This window comes from Manis javanica, chromosome 6 (genome assembly GCF_040802235.1).
Source record: "Manis javanica isolate MJ-LG chromosome 6, MJ_LKY, whole genome shotgun sequence".
Classification (NCBI taxonomy): Eukaryota; Metazoa; Chordata; class Mammalia; order Pholidota; family Manidae; genus Manis; species Manis javanica.
This window is the reverse complement of record NC_133161.1, coordinates 48,282,918-48,304,172: the sequence shown is the minus strand read 5'-3', so window position 1 is coordinate 48,304,172 and position 21,255 is coordinate 48,282,918. Positions and strand designations below refer to the sequence as shown.

Genomic DNA, 21,255 nt, shown 5'->3' with positions numbered 1-21,255 from the left:
ATTCCACATATAAGAGAGATCATATAGCATTTGTCTTTATCTGTCTGACTTACTTCACTTAGCATAATGCCCTAGAGCTTCTTCTGTAGTTTTGCAAATGTCAAGATTTCATTCTTTTTTATGACTACATAAATATATTACATATGTGTGTTTGTGTGTGTGTTTGTGTGTATACACATATACACCTTGTCAAATTAACTGACCATACATGTGTAGACTTATTTCTGGGCTTTCTACTCTGTTTAATTGATCTCTGTGTCTGTTTTCATGCCAATACCAACTGTATAACTACTATCACTTTCTAATATAATTTAAAATCAGGAAGTATGATGCCTCCACCTTTGTTCTTCTTTCTGAAGATTGCTTTAGCTATTCAGGGCTTTTTGTGATTCCATACAAATTTTATGATTGTTCTATTTCCTTGAAAAATGCCAGGGGAATTTTGATAGGGATGCACTGAATCGGTAGATTGCTTTGCATTGTATGGACATTTTAACAATACTGATTCTTCTAATCCATGAGCACAGAATATCTTTCCATTTATTTGTGTCTTCTTCAATTTCTTTCATTAATGTTATATAATTTTCAATACACAGGTCTTTCAGCTCCTTGGTTAAATTTATTCCTAGGTATTTTACTCTTTTTGATGCAATTGTAAATGGGATTGTTCTCTGTATTTTGCTTTCTGATAGTTCACTATTAGTGTACAGAAATGCAATAGATTAAGCCCAAAATTCTAATGACTTGTTATACACTGAAAAGCTATTGCAATGAAAAATTACAACCACAGGATGTTAACTTTTAACTAACCACATGATAAATAACTTTTGATATACATTTAGAATGACTTGGTAGGACCTAGGCTACTTGCAGCTGCCACATACTGAATGGCACTAGAATTTTCTTTAATTGGGAGTACCAGGGAGGGGCAGAAAAATCCCTTAAGTGGAATGAAAAGAGATACACAAACTAACCACTTCCCCCTCAAAAGTGGGAAAAGGTAAGTTTCATAATGCTGATTCAAGATCATACAGAGGATAAATAGAAAAATGAGAGTAAAAAGAAAACCACCACAAGTTTGAAATAGGTTCCTAATGGGCAGGATGCTGTGATGCTTTGGTGCCGGAGCAGTCTGCACTATAACTGTGTATGACTCTGAGCAGCCCTGTGATAACCTTTCTTGCCTAATATCATGCTGGCCCAGTCTCTATCCATTCCAATCCAACCTCTGTAATACAATTACAGTTACTTCCTAAAAACCAAATCTGGTCATAAATCCCTATGCTTAAAGGTCATATTCAAGATAAAATACTAACAAGGCCCTTTTTCTTATAAGGCTCTGATCAATCTGATCCAAACTCACTTCTTTAGCTATACATGCCCCCTCCCCTTACCCACTTCATGTTCTGCCTAGATTCCAACTTTGTTCTTACTCAGGGCCTTTCACAACTCAGAATCTCTGCCGTTGTTCTGCTTAGAATGCCCATTTTACCTTTCCTCACCTGCCAAATGCGTACTCATTATTTAAGGCCCAGTAAAACTAAGGTCCTTTAAGGTCCTCTCCACTAGAAAGTATTCCCTAACTGCCCTGGGTCATAAGCCAAACCTCTTTTGTGATCCAAAGATACTTAATTAAACCACTTTCCTTACTGTATCGAAATGATCAGTTTACCTGCCCAGCCCCTCACCTCCAAATACATGACTTTCTCTCTTCTTGTCACTGATAACTACACAACTCAAACTGTGAGTACCTCAAAGGCAGGAATATCCTTGGATCCCCAGTGCCTAGTATAAACCAAGTATCCAATAAATGTTTATCAAATAAAAAAATGAATGAGTGAGTGAATGAATGTCTACCTTGATGGCAGAACATCTAGGACATAAAAAGTTTGATGAAAGAAATTCATGACAATCACAGGAAGAGGAAGGAGATGAAAGGATGGATGTGACTTCATAAATTGATAAAATATGTGCCATATATATATATATATGTATGTTATGTATATATTACTTAAGGGCCTCAAGTGGCCATGAATAATAAATACAAATAATATTTATGGACACAAAGATAAGCGCTTTATTTACCCTAGAGGCTGGAAATTCTCTTTCTAAGCCATTATTATCTTGATGGGTCAAAATGCTTTTTGGCACACACAGTAAGTTACCAAATGATGAACTATATATGTGCCAAACAGTATAACAAAGTACAGTTTAACCTAGTAAGTGGCATCAACTCTTTCTGTGCCTCTACAATCCATTTATCTAAATCCTACTTAGTTGGAGGAGTATAGTTCTCATGTATCTAAATAGCTCTTTCCAAAGTTTAGGTAAATGGTTCACATATACAATAAACAAGGCTGTACAAATCAGCTATCTGATTTCACAAAAGAAAATAATTTTTGCAAACCATGCATTTTTCTGGAAAGAAAGAGACACAAAGGAAGGAAATTAAGATCATGTCAAACAAGCAATTAAAAGCTGTCTAAAGATAGATTTTTTTTTCCAAGTCCCTTAAAGGAAAACTGGCTAAGAATTCCAAGCAGTCCAAAGAGAAATGAACCACTAAAAACAGATCTGAAATCTCAATGGAAACAGGCTTCATAGTAACAGATAGGGAAGAGTTTAAGAATATAGAAACCAGATCTTTAAATAGACACACACACACATAAAAAAAGGAATGCTAGAATAGAAATTTTTAAAAAACAGTGGTGTTAGAGGTAGGTAATGGATCACAAAATAGTTAAAATACAAATACAAAGAATGTTATTACCATAAGATCTCATCAAATAAGAATAGAAATGTGAACTTAACTAATACCTGTGACAACTAGAATTTATTGACTGAATATTAGCCTTTGAAATAGATGTCAATATTCTGTAGGTTTTTTGGAAACTCTAGCTAACCTTACAGTTAGCATATATCAGTTAGGACCAGGAGAGGGGAAAGAGAAATTACTATTCATTGACTCTTAAAGGAATTAGAAATGATAAGCCTAACTAAGCCAGAGTCTCAAGGATTTGAAACCTCCCTCCCTTGGTCTTATGAAATAGATTATATTTCTTTGTGGAAAATAAGATCTTGATCTTGACCCACAATGCTGTATAAAATTATGTAATAGTAATGCATATTTATGACCCATAACAATTACCACTGAACTTGGAAAAAAATCACCTACTTCTCTTAGCAGAAGAAATAATGTTGCCTGCTGATAGTTGTTCATAGTTTACAGTTCACTGATGCCATTATTACATTTGGAATATTGTAAATTAGTGACAGAATATAAACTAGCTACTAAATTAATTCTTAATTTGTTAATCCCATTAGCCAAAAGGTGAGACGAACTTCTAGCATCATGCATCTATTTCAAATTTACCTGAATACTATAATTACACATGCCTGGTTTTATAAGGAAAAAACCTAAAAACTGTAAATAATGTCAAATGAAACATATATTTCCAAATAACACTAAGTAAAAATTCCATGGGAAAGCTTATATTCAGTGACACTGGACTTCTATGCCTTTTCTCACCTCAAGTGTCCTTCCTGGAGATGAATGTTAGCTATTTATACATGACCCTTACTTTATAATATTCTGCTTCAGACCTGCTTTTCCTAGAAAAAAAAGCAAAACTAAGAAAACTTATATTCATTAAATTTCAATGTTTTACAGCTTTACTTGCTCAAATAATCAACTTAAAATTATGTGAACTATGACTCAGAGATATATTAATTAGCAAATGAAATTACAAAATGTATCCTATTATTTCTAAATTAATATAGGGACAATAGTGGTTGGAAGCATGGGCTCTAATCATTGCACCTAGGTTTAAATCCCAGATCTGCCATTTATCAGCTCTGTGACCTTGAGCAAGTTATTTAACTTCTCTGTTCTCAGTTTTCCAAACAGCAAAGGAAATGAGGCTAATAATAATACCTGTCTGACAGAGTTAGAGTTAGACAAGTTAACACAGTTGAAGTGCTTAGACAGCAAGGCACAGAAAACATAACCTTTATATAGGTGTTCACTGTTTATTGAAATCTGAAATCTGTAAAAGAAGCTGAGAAAGGTGTTGCACATATTTCATTTTACCTAATTTTTTTATGCTGATGGACAGTGACTGTAATGGGGTTTGTGGGGGGGACTTGGTGAAGGGGGGACCCTAGTAAATATAATGTTCATGTAATTGTAGATTAATGATAACAAAAAAAGGAAGGATAAATGTTTTTACTTAAATGTACATAAAATATATCCAGAAAAACATGCAAGAAAAAAAAATATATTTGAAGAAAAAAAGTATCTTTCTTCCCTTCAAAACTCACAACCCTAATGGTCTTAACTTTTCCAGAAATGCTACAACTATAGCTTGAATGATAAATATTTCCCAAAGTGAAAGGCCACACAGATGAAAGTTATTTTACTCACTTTCCTAACTCAATAATACATAACTGTATTAACTTTTAGGGTATTCTGGAATTTGGAACATTTTTCAAATAATGAAATAGAATTATAAATTAGTCTTAGACTATGATTATTAAAATTCTCAGTTATTCTTTATCCATCTATCTTCTTCTGTTTATACTATGCCAAGTGGGGGGGTGTAAAATAGACCCCCAAACCCTCATGCAATAGAAGTTGATATAACTGAACACCAATACTACCTTTGTCACTTCCATAATAATAGAAGACTGTTTTACTGAGAGCACACCACCGTTTCTGCCATTCAAATCCCAGAAAGCTGTGATCTACAATAAAGGGGGAAAAAGAACAGTTTAGATAATACACATTATATAATAAATATAAAACCATTTCCTTATTATAAAAGTAAAAGTTAGTTAATATGATTTCTAAGGTTTCTTTTAGCTCTAAAATTCTATAATTTGTTTTCCAAGAGACAGCCAAAAAACAAAGCTAAAAGGAATAAAGTGAGGCAGAGATGTGGCTGCTACATTTATGGGATCAAATGCATGGCTAACAAACTTTCTGACAGAGACAGTCAAAAAGGCATTTGACTGTATAGCCTGGAGATAATATATTCATCTGGGTTTGATTTTCTAGTCTGTTATAAAAAGAGAGGAAAGAGTTGACCTAGATTATTTCTATTATCACTTTCAGCTTTAAAATTCAGCTAAGAAAGCTAAGAAAAGCAAATGGAATATAAATAGAAAGGCCCAAAGGGACTACCTGAGAGATAAGCAGAATAGTAATGAAGAGACTTTCTGCTTTTCATTCCCCATATCATAACACCACCTCCATATTTCATTTCCATTATATAGTGGTGTTGAAAGAGTGAGACCACATGGCCAGCTCCCAATTATCATAGCAAATGGAGAGGAACACCAAGTAAATAACAGAAAATGGCAGACAATATGCCAGGCTTGATTGGAACCATAGCAGACATGGTGTATGCCAGGTTAGGTGCAGGGTATAACCTGCTGCTCAGCCCAATGGGGTAACGGTGAGAAATCCCATCCTTGAGAATACAGTCATGGCTGCAGCCTTCCTCTTCGAGGATTGAAACAGCCTCTGAATCATTTACAAATAACTGAGGTTGACAACTAAAAAGGTGACCAAATGTTTTGTTACTAAAAATTACTTAGAGCTGAAATCTGTACTTTGTGGTTTGGATAATGTCATCCAGATTTCTTCAGTCTTAAAATTCTTCAATCATCTGAAGATAATACTGGCTCCACATATATACCGCAAGCATGTTTTAATCGAGGGATAAAACCATTTTTAGATTTTTTCATTTGAATCTTACAGTTTACCTTTTCTACGTTTTTCAAGATAGCCAGCCTTTAAAACAAAAGGAAGGTCCTGTGCTGCAATTGGAGGAAACTGGTTCCCTGTGGGAAGTAGAGGAGGAAAAAAAAGTAGTGAGTAATTCATTTTAGAAAAACCAAGTACCAGATCTCATTAGATTCATGTACTTTTAATTACCCAAATTAATTAAATCCAAGTCTATTAGCTTTGTTTCAGATCCATTCTATAGACTTCCCCCTCTCCTCCTCCTGTAACTCTGAAGAACAAAAAAATTTTCTGTACTCCTATATTTTATTATATTAACCTCCCCAAAATACAGTAATATAATGTAACTGAATGATTTCTAAAGGCCAATTCTATTTAATCTACATTCTATAAGGGAAGGACTACTTCCCTTTTCTATAAGTTTCTATAGTAGTTTCTATAAGGGAAACTACTATAAATAAATGCAATAATCCCTTAAAGAGCAGTTAGGAATTTCAAATACATCATATAGGCTTCTTTACATTTATAGTGGATTGACTGTTCAAGAATTTTTTTTTTGGTACCATTAATCTACAATTACATGAGGAACATTATGTTTACTAAACTCCCCTCATCACCAAGTCCCCTCTACATACCCCATTACAGTCACTGTCCATCAGCATAGCAAGATGCTATAGAATCACTACTCGTCTTCTCTGTGTTGCACAGCCCTCCCGTGCCCCGCCCCTACATTATGTCTGCTAATAGTAATGCCCTTTTTTCCTACTATCCCTCCCTTCCCACCCATCCTTCCCAGTCCCTTTCCCTTTGGTAACTGTTAGTCCATTCTTGGGTTCTGTGAGTCTGCTGCTGTTTTGTTCCTTCAGTTTTTTTGTTTGTTCTTATACTCCACAGGTGAGTGAAATCATTTGATACTTGTCTTTTATGCTTGGCTTATTTCACTGAGCATAATACCCTCTAGCTCTATCCATGTTATTGCAAATGGTAGGATTTGTTTTCTTCTTATGGCTGAATAATATTCCATTGTGTATATGTACCACATCTTTATCCATTCATCTACTGATGGACACTTAGGTTGCTTCCATTTCTTGGCTATTGTAAATAGTGCTGCGATAAACATAGGGGTGCATGTCTTTTTCAAACTGGGCTCCTGCATTCTTAGGGTAAATTCCTAGGAGTAGAATTCCTGGGTCAAATGGTATTTCTATTTTGAATTTTTTGAGGAACCTCCATACTGTTTTCCACAATGGTTGAACTAATTTACATTCCCACCAGCAGTACAGGAGGGTTCCCCTTTCTCCACAATCTCGCCAACATTTGTTGTTGTTTGTCTTTTAGATGGTGGCAATCCTTACAGGTATGAGGTGATATCTCATTGTGGTTTTAATTTGCATTTCTCTGATGATTAGCGATGAGGAGCATCTTTTCCTGTGTCTGTTGGCCATCTGAATTTCTTCTTTGAAGAAGTGTTCAGCAACTCTGTCCATTTTTTAATTGGATTATTTGCTTTTTGTTTGTTGAGGAGCATGAGCTCTATATTTATTTTGGATGTCAATCCTTTATTGGATCTGTCATTTATGAATATATTCTCCAATACTGTAGGATGCCTTTTTGTTCTATTGATGCTGTCCTTTGCTGTACAGATGCTTTTCAGCTTGATATAGTCCCACTTGTTCATTTTTGCTTTTGTTTCCCTTGCCCAGGGAGATATGTTCATGAAGAAGTTGCTCATGTTTATGTCCAAGAGATTTTTGCCTATGTTATTTTCTAGGAGTTTTATGGTTTCATGACTTAGATTCAGGTCTTTGATCCACTTCAAATTTACTTTTGTGTATGGGGTTAAATAATGATCCAGTTTCATCCTCTTACATGTAGCTGTCCAGTATTGCCAGCACCATCTGTTGAAAAGGCTGCCATTTCCCATTGTATGTCCATGCCTCCTTTATCATATATTAATTGACTATATATGCTTGGGTTAATATCTGGACTCTGTATTCTGTTCTAATGGTCTGTGGGTTGTTCTTGTGCCAGTACCAAATGTCTTGATTACTGTGGCTTTGTAGTAGAGCTTGAAGTTGGGAAGCAAGATCCCCCCTGCTTTATACTTCCTTCTCAGGATTGCTTTTGCTATTAGGGGTCTTTTGTAGTTCCATTTGAATAAGAATTTTAATGCATGTTGATTCTTACTTGCATATCTCTGCTCCTACCAAGTAAAACATAAAATAACTTTTCCCCCAAATCAAATGCTTAAATTTGTTTCTTAGAGTCCACAGAAAATATTCTCTCTTGCTGGTTGTACTCAAAGAGAAATCTTGTAGACATTTAATGGAATGCTTTAGGTTTTTCTACTATGTTTAAGAGTTTAAAACTAGGTGGAGAACTATCATAAAGAAATAACAGATAGCTTCAAAAAATTTAAAGATTAAGCCAAAAGTTAAGTCAATTAGAAACCATATATTCATGCTCATGATTGCCGGTTTCTCATAATTTCACAAGTGTTCAATAATTTTATAAACTTCATTAGAAATACAACACAGTTATCTCAGCATTTCAGTAGAACTCTAACAGGTGAAACCGACCAAATCTAATGAAAGTTTCTATGGAATACATTCAATGAAAACTGTTTTAATATAGCTTATATTATAAAAAAGCATTTTGATAGTAAGTTTATTATATAAAAATTCATCACAAATACCAGCTGGGCTTTTTAAAAATATCATGGGGTCCAAAAGTTATAAAATAATAAATATTTTTCCATAAGAAATAAAAATTAAAATTAAACCACTAATTTTAGTTCTTTGGTAGATCAGTTTTACTCAGTAAACACAAATATGATGAAAATATATTTAATTTTAAAATATATACAAAATTTCAGAGAAAGTCAATATAAATATTTGAATAGTTCAGTAAATGTATCCATGTTTATTTTTTCAGAATAAACTTGATCCATCAAAGGTAGAAGTTAATCTACTATAATATTTTTGTACGTATTTAAAAATCACAGAAGTCTTATCTGTGTGAACAGGTCCTAGTCAACCACTAAGTTAAAGAGGGTGACTGTGGTTTGATTCGTTTTTTAAAACAAGAAAAAAAATAATAATGACCAATAGCACTTTTTTATTAACCTAGTTTACACTGACAAAAAGTAAACACAGAAATATTGTATAACATAGAAGTATGATATTCTAGCTAACATAAAACCATTTAGGGAAATTTTCTTTCTAAATAAGATCCCTGAAAATACTATTTACTTCCCATCTGAGCAAGACCATAGTTTAATTTCCACAGAAGTCTGCTTGTGCTTAGACTTTTTATATAACTGGCATGCAGAGTTCCTAACTCAACAACACAAAATCTCTGCAAGAAACATATATGAATGGCATTTCAGGATGACAAAGCGAACATGTTCATTATATATTTTTATATTGTATGTCACAAAAAAATTACAAGTGGTTTTTCCACAGTGGTAAAAACTAGAATAGTCACTGCAAAGATCCTATAAATAATTTTGTATCTTTAAGATGATGGAAACAAACTTTCAAGCACTGTCCATTTTGGATGAAATTAAACTACAGAAGGCAACCTTTCAATTTTAACGTCTAATGGTGCTACTTTAACTGGACATGGGGAGGCATTAATTATCTGTACTTGGCTGGATAAGGCTCACTGAGTAATCCCATGACCCTCTCACTTCCACTGGGCATAATAAATATTCTTTACATATAAAATGAATGCTCTGAATCTTAACAAAACTTCAAGTTATTCTGAAGAGAAATGAGTGCCTTTAGCATAGCTTTCAACCTATAAAAAGTTACTGGTCAAAAAAAAGGAGAAGGAAGAAAGACAAATACCATATGATTTCAATTTTATATGGAACCTGAAAATCAAAACAAATAAAACAAGACAAAAACAGACTCATAAATACAGAGAACAAACTGGTCGTTGCCAGAGGGAAGGGGAGTATTGGGTGCATAGGTGAAGGGAATTAAGAGATGCAAACTTCCACTTACAAAAAAAGTAAGTCACAAGGATGAAAAATACAGCATAGGGAATATAGTCAATAATATTGTAATAATTTTGTGTGGTGACAGATGGTAACTACACTTACAAGGTGACCATTTCATTACATATATAAATGATGAATCACTATGCTGTACACCTAAAACTATTATACTGTGTGTCAACTATACTTGAACAAAAAAAGTGAGGGAGAGGAGGAGGAGCAGAGGAGAATTAGAATTTACTAAGTGAATATATATGTAACCTGAGGCTTTTGCTTTAAGAAAAATGTTGATTAAATTTCCATCTGATAAATCACAATAAAATGGGATGTCACAAACAATACTTATTCGCAATTCTAAATTCATGCTTCTAATATAAAATTTTCGAATTCATTTTTAAAGGGGGAAAAAAGCAAGTGTTCTGGCTACAGTTTCATTTTTCTAAACCTTTTTTCTCTTTGTCTAATATCTATGATTTGTTTAAAACATATGTGAATTTTTTAAAAAACAAAAGTTTATTAATGATAAATCCTTAGCTCTTTAGATACCTTAGATACCTTAGCTCTTTAGATACTTTAGATACCTTAGCTCTTAAGTTCTTAGAGGAGCCATTTGATGTGTATAGCACCATAAACATTAATGCTCAAAATGTTTTTGGTGATAGAAACTGAAAATTTGTAAAAATACATATATAAAAAGTATGCCATTTCTCTTTAGAAACCATGAATTCTCACATTATTTAGACCTCATTCCACTACCTACAATGATCAATAGCATGTCACCATTTTAAAAGATTCATACTGACCCAAAAAATTAATATTATACAAATGCAGATATAATGTTCATGAAGGGTGGGAAAGGAAGATAACATAACATAAACCTATCTGGTAGGTAACAACAAAGAGCTGCCAAACATTTGCCAAACAACACAATGCCATTATTGCACCATGGCAAATAACACAACACAGTCAGTTACACAACAGTCCAACAAGTTCACAATTAAGTTATCAGTTATGTTTCACTATCAAAATTCACACAACTGTCCCCAAAATAAGTTTTGTGCTGATCTTAATTCTTTGCCACACAGTAGACATTCAGCAAATGTTATTTTATTGTTATAAATATTATTTATTATATGTTAGAATAAATATTAATTCAAATTAATGTATGCCAGTGTAAATGTAAGATTATTTAATGTTGCTTAGGGAACCTTAATCAGGAAGATGGAAAAAAGCATGGTTAGGTTCTGCACAAGTTAAGCACTGTACTTATTTTTTTTTTGTATCATTAATGTACAATTACTTGAACAACATTATGGTTACTAGACTCCCCCTATTATCAAGTCCCCCCCACATACCCTATTACAGTAACAGTCCATCATCATAGTAAGATGCTATAGAATCACTACTTGTCTTCTCTGTATATAAGCACTGTACCTATTATAAAAGTAATTCAAAGATTTCCTTTTGGTTAGGTGAAAGTGGTTGATGAAGCAATTATATGCTAAGGGGAGAAAAAAATTTACCTACACTCTAGGACAGCCTATTTATACTGTAGATGATTATTACATGGGCTTGTGTAAGAGGCCACAAGTTTTCAGTACCCTGAAAAAATAAGCATATAATAACAAAGACTAGTTTTCTTTTTATAAAATTAACATGTATTTATTATACAATAGTCCTACTTTTCTAAAGCACCTCGAAATACTGACATTAAAATTAACACCCTATGGGGGGTGACGGGGAAGGCAGTATAGCACAGAGAAGACAAGTAGTGTATAGCATCTTATTACATTGATGGACAGTGACTGTAATGGGGTATGTAGTGGGGACTTGATAATGGGGGGAATCTAGTAAGCACAATGCTGCTCATGTGATTTTATATTAATGATACCAAAAAAAAAAAACAACAAAAAACTAACACCCTATAAGAACAGTTAAGGAATGGATGATCTTCCAACTTCTAATTTGGGACTCTGAAACGTGCAAAACGGTAACAAAATAACAGTGAATACAAATAAACAAGTATCAAGTGCCTACCATATTTCTAACAACTCAGTGAGAAAAAGGCAGTAGTGGAATCCAAATTTTCTTACAGTTAGATTGGTATTTTATTTACAAGGCCACTGAGTTAAAAAGATAACTCAGGAGTTCAAGAACGTGCAGCTTGAAACTTTTGCCACAAACTGATATATGGTGGACATAGTCCACCAGCAAACTACAAGAATGGATTCTAGAATCTGAAAAATGGAGAAGAATTTCAGAGTATGAAAATCAAAAAATTATGTAAAAGACTAAGGTATTACCCAATGTTGGCGATTTTATTAAATTATCATTTTAACTTTTTTCCTTGAATCTAGGATGAAAAATATTGCAATATTTAAATACCTGTAATGAATCTAAGAAATAAGTTTTACCTTTAAAAGAGTTTTATTACTAAAAATGTCAAAATAAAAAACAATTATTTTAATTTCAGAGACAAATATGAACTGTCTTTGGCAGGAAGTATCATTTAAACATATTTCAGGTATTAGGTTGGCTGGGTATAAAACCAGTCTTGGAATTAGCAGGGTAGACAGTTACATTACTGTATGTAGGCTAGGGAGAAGTAGAAAAATAGGTCCAGATCACATACTTCTTTACTCAGGAAAAAAAACCTAAAACAACATGGAAATCTCTTTAGTAGGAAAGGGAGTCAGGCAGGGAAGAGAAGGACAGCGTTTAGAGTTGGGAGGAAACAAAGAATTGAAGAGAGAAGGGTCCAATCATCCTTTCTTTCTTGTAATTAAATTCTTTTCTCAATGTAACCTAAATAAATAAACTTTAGTTTACAATTTTGTCCAGCACTGGGTGTCTCAATGCAGTACCCCTGAGCCTTCTCCAACACTGATATATCTCTTAATCCACTCCCTCCACCAATACCCGTACTTTTACTAACTATATCCTAGTCTGTTGCCTCCTTAAGTGCATTTATTTTTCTAAGTCTTACAGTAAGGCACCACTTCCAAAATGCAACTTAAAGATTCTTTCTTTTTTTTTTTTTCAGTCTATATCAGTTCTGAGTTCTGAAATTAACATTTTATTTGATTTCCTTTCTACTTATTTGGCTCTTTGTGTGGGACTATGAATAGGTATCAAGTGATGTGAGTGATTCAGAGACATTTTCAAAATAGACATCTTTTTTCATTATCCTTTTTATTTTTTGATATACTACTTTAGCAACCAATTTAAATGCTAGACTTCTAAGGAAACTAAAGCGTCACTTTTACTATTTCATCATTAATAAACTACTATAATATTATGAGCTTCAATCCATCAATATGTTCAGTTTTATGGTCATTCAATCTAGACTTTGAACAATATTCTGCTAGGTTTCAGAGTTTCACCTTTTACTGGCTTTTCCCTTTATTCCTTGGCATTTATGTAGATTTCAACATGAACACTAAATTTTTAATTTGTATAATTTTCCCTCCACCTTTATACAACTGGAGATTCCTTTTCCCTAATATTGGAAAAGAAAGGAGATATATAAAAAAGATTGTTTTTGCTCGTAAGAATTTTCACCCTGAGTCAGGATCTTGGTCTGATTAGTCAATAGTCTGTCTATCACCACATGATGTGATTGTTTTCCTCCAATTGCAGAAAGTTAAGGGTAAGTCCCTCAACAATATCTTTTTTTTCTCTCAGGTCATATGACTAAAACATCCATGTTTTTCTGAATCTTTTAAAAACTTCATTTTCATCTGATAGTTGGTATATCAAGTTCCATAAATTGGCCACCTCTTGAAGGTAGACAGTGCTTCCTTTTCATCTCTTCTAAAGTTATGTGCAATAAACTTTTAAAGAGCCTGGTTATTTAAGCATTCCTGGATTTGATAAATTCACCCATTTGTTTACAGTATTAACCCATTAACAATTGCTTTATATTTAAAGCACATATTAGGTTTCAATTTTCCAAGAATATTAATAATTTTAGTTTCTCATTTCATGTTGGCAATACCTTCTCTTACCTTGATGATCTTAGTGGTTATTTTTTAGTTTAGGTTAACTCCCCCAGTTTGAGTTCATTTTTCATAAGAAGCAGTCATCAGAATTGAAGTATACTTTCAGGTGCCAATATTTTTGTGCATTATAATTTTACATAAAGGTAGAAAAGCGTTCTGTTTTGTTTCCTACACCTTTCCAAATAATGTCCAGTATTTTGTAGATGTTTTTGGCTGAAGGGTACATTGGATACTTGGCTTTAGGAATGTCTATAAATAAGCTTCAGTTCCCAGAGCTATTACTGACTCAGAACTCATTATTCTACAAGTACAATTTAATTACACTTTACTTCACCTTTGCACTCACAAACCAAGATGCCGTTTTCCTTGTTTCTAGAAAACACATAACAGATACAAAGACGCAGACTGCTGACACCTTTTTCTTACTATCTTAAAAGGTTTTAAATGCAAAAATTCACTAGTATGCCTGCACAACAACAAAGAAAGACTACGACCTAACAAGGTAGAGAAATCTAAACTTAACTTGGATATAAATATTAAGTAAAATGGTTTTATAGCATAGTATATACCTAGAAGCTGAATTTTACTTTAATACTGGCTTCAAGGTGCATGGTATAAAGAGGTCTGTAATGAAATCCCACTTCTGCAAATTTGTGACCTTCGTCAAGTCACTAAGCCTCTCTGAGATCAAGTTTCCTCACCTAAAACACACACACAAAAATAGATTAGATCATTTCTAAGGATTCCATGAAATATATCTAGGATTTCATGAAATATATCCACACTAATATTTTCCTTGTACTTTCAGTAACAAATGGCCAAGTTCCAAGATGGATTCAATTTTCAAAGATATCAAATGTAGAAACTGTTCAAAACATATTTTTTTGTAAAGTAACTGATAAATTCCTTTAGATCTAGCAAGGACTTGCCTTACGTAATTTGAAAGGTTTAATTTCTAGCTAGAATATTGGTCTGGAGTATTTTGAAAGAAAATAAAAATATACATTAAAATTTTTCATAATCTAATAATTCTTCCCTCGACAGAGAAATAGTGGAATTCCATCTTATCATCAGTTTTTTTAGAGGCTAAAAGAAAAGTATGTATTCAATGGAAATATCAAACACCAATAACCTTTAAGAAAATAATCACTGCAGTCACTAAAAAATTACTAATTATGTCACTTCAGCATAGTCCGTTCAGAGAACGTATTTTCTCACCACTATTACTCTCTTCAGAGAGGATTAACCAATGAACACACTAATAGTGGTAACTTCTAAGGCTATCATGATATTTCTTTTTTTTTAAAAAAAGGCTTTTTTCATGCTTAGACACAAAGATAACCAACTTCCAGTTAGTGGGACCATAGACTTCCCAGAGAATGTTAAATCTTGGGGACAAGGCTTTAAAGTCTGATGCATGGTCCATGTGACAAAACTAGGGGCAAAAGCAGAGGTTGCAGCTCTCAGGTTTGCCATCTGTTAGTCTCTCTCCACCACTCTGTAAAGTGGTACGTCACTTTGAAAGCTAGCAAGGAAAAAGTCAAAATACCTATTAGGGCAGTTCAAGTTTGCCTTTACTAACTCTACTTGAAATGGAAATTCCAACAGTCTCATGAAAGTTCCTGTATGTCTCTAATAGATCTATCTGATGTCAAAGAAGACAATAGCTATTAATATCGCTATATGCATGCAGGAAATGATTAACGAATATGATCTACAAGATATATTAAAGGTCTACTCAGAGTCCAACCAAAAGCTTCTATTTTATATCAAAAAACATATACATATATAATTATGGCTGCTGCTTTTATGAAAATCTACCAAAATATGTAAAATTCAAATGGCAGTAACAAAATAAATAAGAATCAGAATTAAGAGAAATCTGAAACTGAGTGTGTTCAGCAATATCACTAATATCATAGTCAAAAGCCATAGATCAGAAGTATGTGTGGAGGGGAGGGGGGATAAAGAGGTACAAAAATCTCAATCATAATATAAGCTGGTCATGGGGATGGTAGGGCAGCATGGAGAGTTCTGTAACATCTTTCTGCTGACAGAGAGTAATTGTACTAGTTGGGGTGAGGATTTAATAATATGTGCAACTGTTGAACCACTGTGTGTATACTTGAAACCAATATAATATTGTAATATTGTGTATCACCTACACTTCAATTAAAAAGAAAATAAGGTTCTATATAAGAAATTTCATTGTACAAATAAGACTACTGTTTCATGAATTTATAATACAGGACACAATTTATATGTTTATATTTTGGTACAGGCTACTTTTTAATAATAGATCATTAGAGTTCATGGAAAGAATTTAATTCAAATTTTATCTCCTACATGGAGTAGCTTCTCAGTTACTTTGTTAGGTTTTTAAATCTATTATCTTATAGTTCTGGAGGTCAGAAGTCCAAAAAAGTCTCACTAAGCTAAAGTCAAGATGTGAGCAAAACTGCTCCTTCTGGAGGCTCTATGGGGAAATTTTTTTCCTTGCCTTTCCAGCATCCAGAGGCTGACCTATTTCATTGGCTACTGGCTCCCTTCTATCTTCAAAGCCGGCAATAGCCCCCTGAGTCTTTCTCTCAGTGCCTTTTCTCTGGTTCTGATTCTTCTGCCTCCTCCTTGCCCATTTAGGGATTCTTGTGTTTACACTCAGCCCACCTGGATAATCTCCTTATTTCAAGGTCATTTGATTAGCAACCTTAATTCTTCTTGCCATATAACTAACACTATGCACAGGATCCAAGGAATAGAATGTGAACTTCTCTGAGAGACTATTACTATGCCTACTGTACACCTCATTATACATATTGATTGGCTTTTTATTTTTGTGTGTATATATATATATATATACACATATATAAATCATCTTTTAGTAAGAAAAAATCAAATTCAGAGAAACAATAGCCTTTTTTAAGTCTATGATAACACACTTTGAGAAAATGACTTGAGAAAGTCAAATAATTTATGTATAAAATTTAAAAATAATTAATAATTGGTTTTACTCCTTCCTTACCTATTCTACCTCTATGTCAAACACAACCTTTTCCACATTGCCAGACTGTGAGTTTTAAGAATCTGCTTAAAAAAGCATCATCAAACATAAATAATATATGTGAACGAATATCAGAATGGTTCAGTGAGGTAATAACGGCAACAGCTAATATTTAGTAAGCTTTTACCACAAGTTAAGTATAATACAGTTATCAACTCATTTCATTCTCTCACAGCCCCAAGGTATAGGTATTAACCCCATGTTACCAATGGCAAATCAAGGTCAGACACAGTAAGTGGCAGAACTGGGATGCTGGGTCTGCCCAACAAAGCCCATTCTCTGAAATGCTATGTTCTACTATTGATGCAATAAGTGAATGCTATCTATAGAAACTGCACGAGAGAAGAAAGCTGAATTACTGTTCCATGGCATTAAAGTAATCATGATTATTTAAAATTAATGCCTTGGTAGCAGAATTACATGTTTTAAATACTATGCATTTAGAATTCTAGAATTGTTTCATTTTCTACAAGATTTTAGAGAAGTCAATTTTACTTTACTTAGAGACTTCCATTTTGATTCAAAAACATACACACACAAACATGGGACAAATTGGTAATGGGAAAACTGGTATTTATGGAAGAGAAAGGAGGCTCTTTTTGCATGTAGTTTCCTCTAGCAAGCTGCATAAAAATAGGAAATGAATATAATTTAGACTGAATACTTTAGCCCCTTTCCATTCAACTATGTTTCATTTTCACAAGGCCATAAGACAATCTTTTATTTTTTTATCTTTTGCAACTGTTTGATGTTGTGAGTTTTAAGCTATAAAATTTTTACAATTATTTTCAGAAGATGAATGACATTTTTCTTTAAGCTCATTTTTATTAACTTATTTTTCCTATTCTGTGTACAAAAAGTTTGGAGACACTAACTTACATAAGATTATCTGAAGTATCTGAAATAGGAATATGCAGTTAGAATGTCTTCTATATTGTATGATATAATAAAGCATATTTTTGTTTTTATCTTAAAGAAAGAGAACAGGTATATACACAACTATTCCCATTCTGTTCCTATCTCCCAAAAGAATCTTATTATTGAGGGGTACTTAAAATGAGTGAAAAATATTTAATATGAAAACTATCAAATATGAAATTATTTTGTGATTAAGTTAATAAAAAGTAAACATTTCTGAATTAAGACTCTATTTATGGTCCCACTCTGATTACTTGATTACTAAATTGGGCTTGCTTACTAAAGTAAATACATTCCTAAACATTCTTTATGCTTTAGTATTTATTATCTATTTCTTTTTAAGAAGACAACTCCCAAATTTTTATTTAAATCAAAAGCCTTTGGCATCTCCCCCTTCTGCCAAAATGTTATCCTCTCAAAACACATTCATGCTGTCTCCCTCCCTCCCTCTTTATCCCTCCCTCCCTCTCTCCCTCTTTCTCTCTCTCTCTTTCTCTCTATCTATCTCTATCTCACACACACACACACAAAAAAAAAAAAACACACACACACACACACAAAATTTATCTTCCTTCCATTTGAAATAGGTTTTTCTATAGGTCTCTTTTTTCAATGTATGTATGAAAGAAACACATTCTTACCTACTATTATTATTGTTAATCTAGTAATACACAACTTCATCTCCCACCTAAAGCATTCCATAGGCATTTGCATAGATACAGTTGGTATGGAAATTACAGGCAAATAGGAGAGAAGTGTGTAGATACAGAGAGAGAAAAAGCAAATACTTGTACAGAAAAATGCTAATGTTAAGAGAATCTCAGTGAAGGATATAATGAGAATTCTTTCTACTATTCTTGCCAACTTTTCTATAAATTACATTATTCCAAATTTTAAAAAAAGTAAAAAACCAAGGCAAAACTAAGAGTCAAGGTAGAACACAGAACAAGTTGGAACAACAAAGTCATTTACACTTAGTAAGAGCAGGCCAAAAATTCAGTTTTAGGCTTTATAACAACAAACAAGAAGCAAGAAATAGTAATTGTGTGACTCACTGCCCATAAGATAAGTACAGATCATTACTCAGGGAGGAACATACAACTACTCCTGGTTCCTGGTACTGAAATGAGAAAGAAATTTTTTCTATGTGTTCTTAATGTCCTCAATAACATTTTTACAGTAAGTAGAAGAAACGTTTCATAGTGCTGCTCTGTAAAACATCCCTCATATCGAGCCAATGGCAAATGCCAAAGCAACACTCAGGAAAAGTCATTCTACAGAGTACAAAGCCAGGTAGCCCAAGTATATAGCTCCCAAAGAGCTTTGTTAAATTGTTAAACTCAAGGATATGATCACAGACCATCTATAGGAATAGACATCCTGCAAATTTTCAGACATTCCTTCCAAAATACTACTTGTCTTGATCAAAGTTTTGGTAAATATTAAATCCCAAGAAGAAGATAAGATCCCTGCAAGAAGCCAGCACAGCTCTTTCATGTTACTGCTTAAGAGCTATGGCTCTTAACAAGCAGCCAGGCAGGGAATAATGCTGACACACTTGTATTTGTAAATTTACATATGCATTTATAAAGTTTAATATCTATTCAGGGATGTATGCTTGGATGAAGACCACCATAACACAAAAACAAATCAACAATTGCCCATAAAGTCTAACTCAGGGCCAGAATAATTCTAGCTTACAAAAAGTTTAAGCCTATTGCCTACTTCACAAAAACAAAACTTGTACAGGAAAATGTTACTGAAAGTGATAAAATGCCCAAGTCTACCCTTCACTATGAACTGATAATAAAACGTAGGCCTGGGTAAAGGAAAGAATTAGAAAGCATTGTTATTTATGTGACTGTGTAGACCACTAGAGAATACATATTAAAACTTCAGTATTATAAGAATTAATGTATAGCACTTTTTTTCTAGTACCTAAAAATAAAAGCATACTTCGTGCTTAACCCTCTTTCTGATTCCTAGCTTCAGAGGGGAATTACTGTTAACAGCCATATGTGAGACTGGCCAGAACAATACAGTAATACAATATTATACCTACAATATTAGGCTAAAATACTATGTTCACAAGTTTTTCTTTTTTAAGTGTATTTTTTTAAATTGAAGTATGGTTGATATAGTGTTATATTGGTTTCAAGAATACAACACAGTGGTTCAACAGTTACCCATATTATTAAATCCTCACCACCACTAGTGCTGCTACTATCTGTCAAAATAGAAAGATGTTACAAAACGACTGGCTACATTTTCCATGCTGCATTTCCATTCCAGTGACCAACTTATATAATGACTGAGATTTTGTGCCTCTTTTTCACTGACTTGAACAAGGGATCATCAGAGTAATGCTCAAACTTTTATGGGCATCCAAATCACTAAGGGTACATATTTGAAATGTACAAGAGCAATTCTGAAGTACCTACACTGCTCTTAGTGGTGTGTTTTTAAAGCCTCATTTAATACTTGTTTATCAGATTTATAAAATAGACTGTAAGATAACATTAAGTACAAAATCAAAAAAACATATATAAGTAGATAAAGTTCTGCAATCAGCACAACACAAAACAAAAGAAATGTCAGATGTATAAATGACCATGAAAATAATGATTTTTAGTCACAGAGTATCTAACTTTTGATTTATTAAAATAATTTTTTTTAATGTAATTCATCTTTCACCATAGCCAGTGTGGTCCCCCATGATACCAAGTAAGGGAAGGAAAAACTAAGGAGGAAACGCAAGAGGAGAGCAAGCTAGCAATGAAAAGCCAGTCCCAGCTGAAGAGCAAGAGGTCACCTTCTATTTCTTCCCCACCTTAATACCTGCTTTTGCAGTTAATAACAACACTCCAGCTGCCCTCACCTTCACTAGAGTGTTAAGTTCCATGATTCAGAGACTACATTTTCTTGTCCACTGCATACCCCCAGTGCCTACTTAGTGCCTGGGACACAGTAACTACTCGTTAAATTTTGCTGAATGAATAAACAAACCTTACTAAAAGCTCAAGAAAATAATCTAAAACAGGATACTACTTTTTAACTTACGAGGCTGGCAAAAACTAAAAAGATTAGTAACATCAAACAGTGGGAAGGAAGAGAAGGGATGGTGCCCTCATATGCTGCTTTTGGGAGTGTACCTTCCTGCAGTTCTGTGCAAGAGTATTTGACAATACTTATCAAATTCAACTCCTAAGAATCTATTCTACAAAAATAAAGACAGGTCCATAATGGTGCATATGCCAGGAGAGTCACTGAAACACTATTTGTGACAGCAGGAAAATGGAAAATGTCCAGCAAGAGGTACATTAGGAAACCATTTCAAATAATGCTATTATTGAAATATGCATATGTAGATCTAGGTGCATTAATGTGGAAAGATATGTACTAACATAGAAGGATGTTCACGATACTTAAGTAGAAAACGTAGCGTAGTAGGTATAGTGATATCTCATTTTTCATTTTAAAAAATCTGATTTCATATTTATTCTAGCACAAATACATTTGTACAATT

The 21,255-nt window shown here is 33.4% G+C and overlaps 1 protein-coding gene across 3 annotated transcripts in view; it reads right to left on the bottom strand.

The window, feature by feature from the left end:
- Nucleotides 1-21,255, bottom strand: part of SKAP2 (src kinase associated phosphoprotein 2) — a 193,532-nt gene that overhangs the window by 61,091 nt on the left and 111,186 nt on the right. For all 3 annotated transcript variants that reach the window (XM_037027407.2, XM_017670686.3, XM_073238680.1), the window contains 2 exons: nt 5,767-5,844; nt 4,660-4,743 (listed from right to left, as the gene is read on the bottom strand). In XM_037027407.2, coding sequence (XP_036883302.1) covers nt 4,660-4,743; nt 5,767-5,844 — 162 coding nt within the window. The remainder of the gene's footprint in view (nt 1-4,659; nt 4,744-5,766; nt 5,845-21,255) is intronic.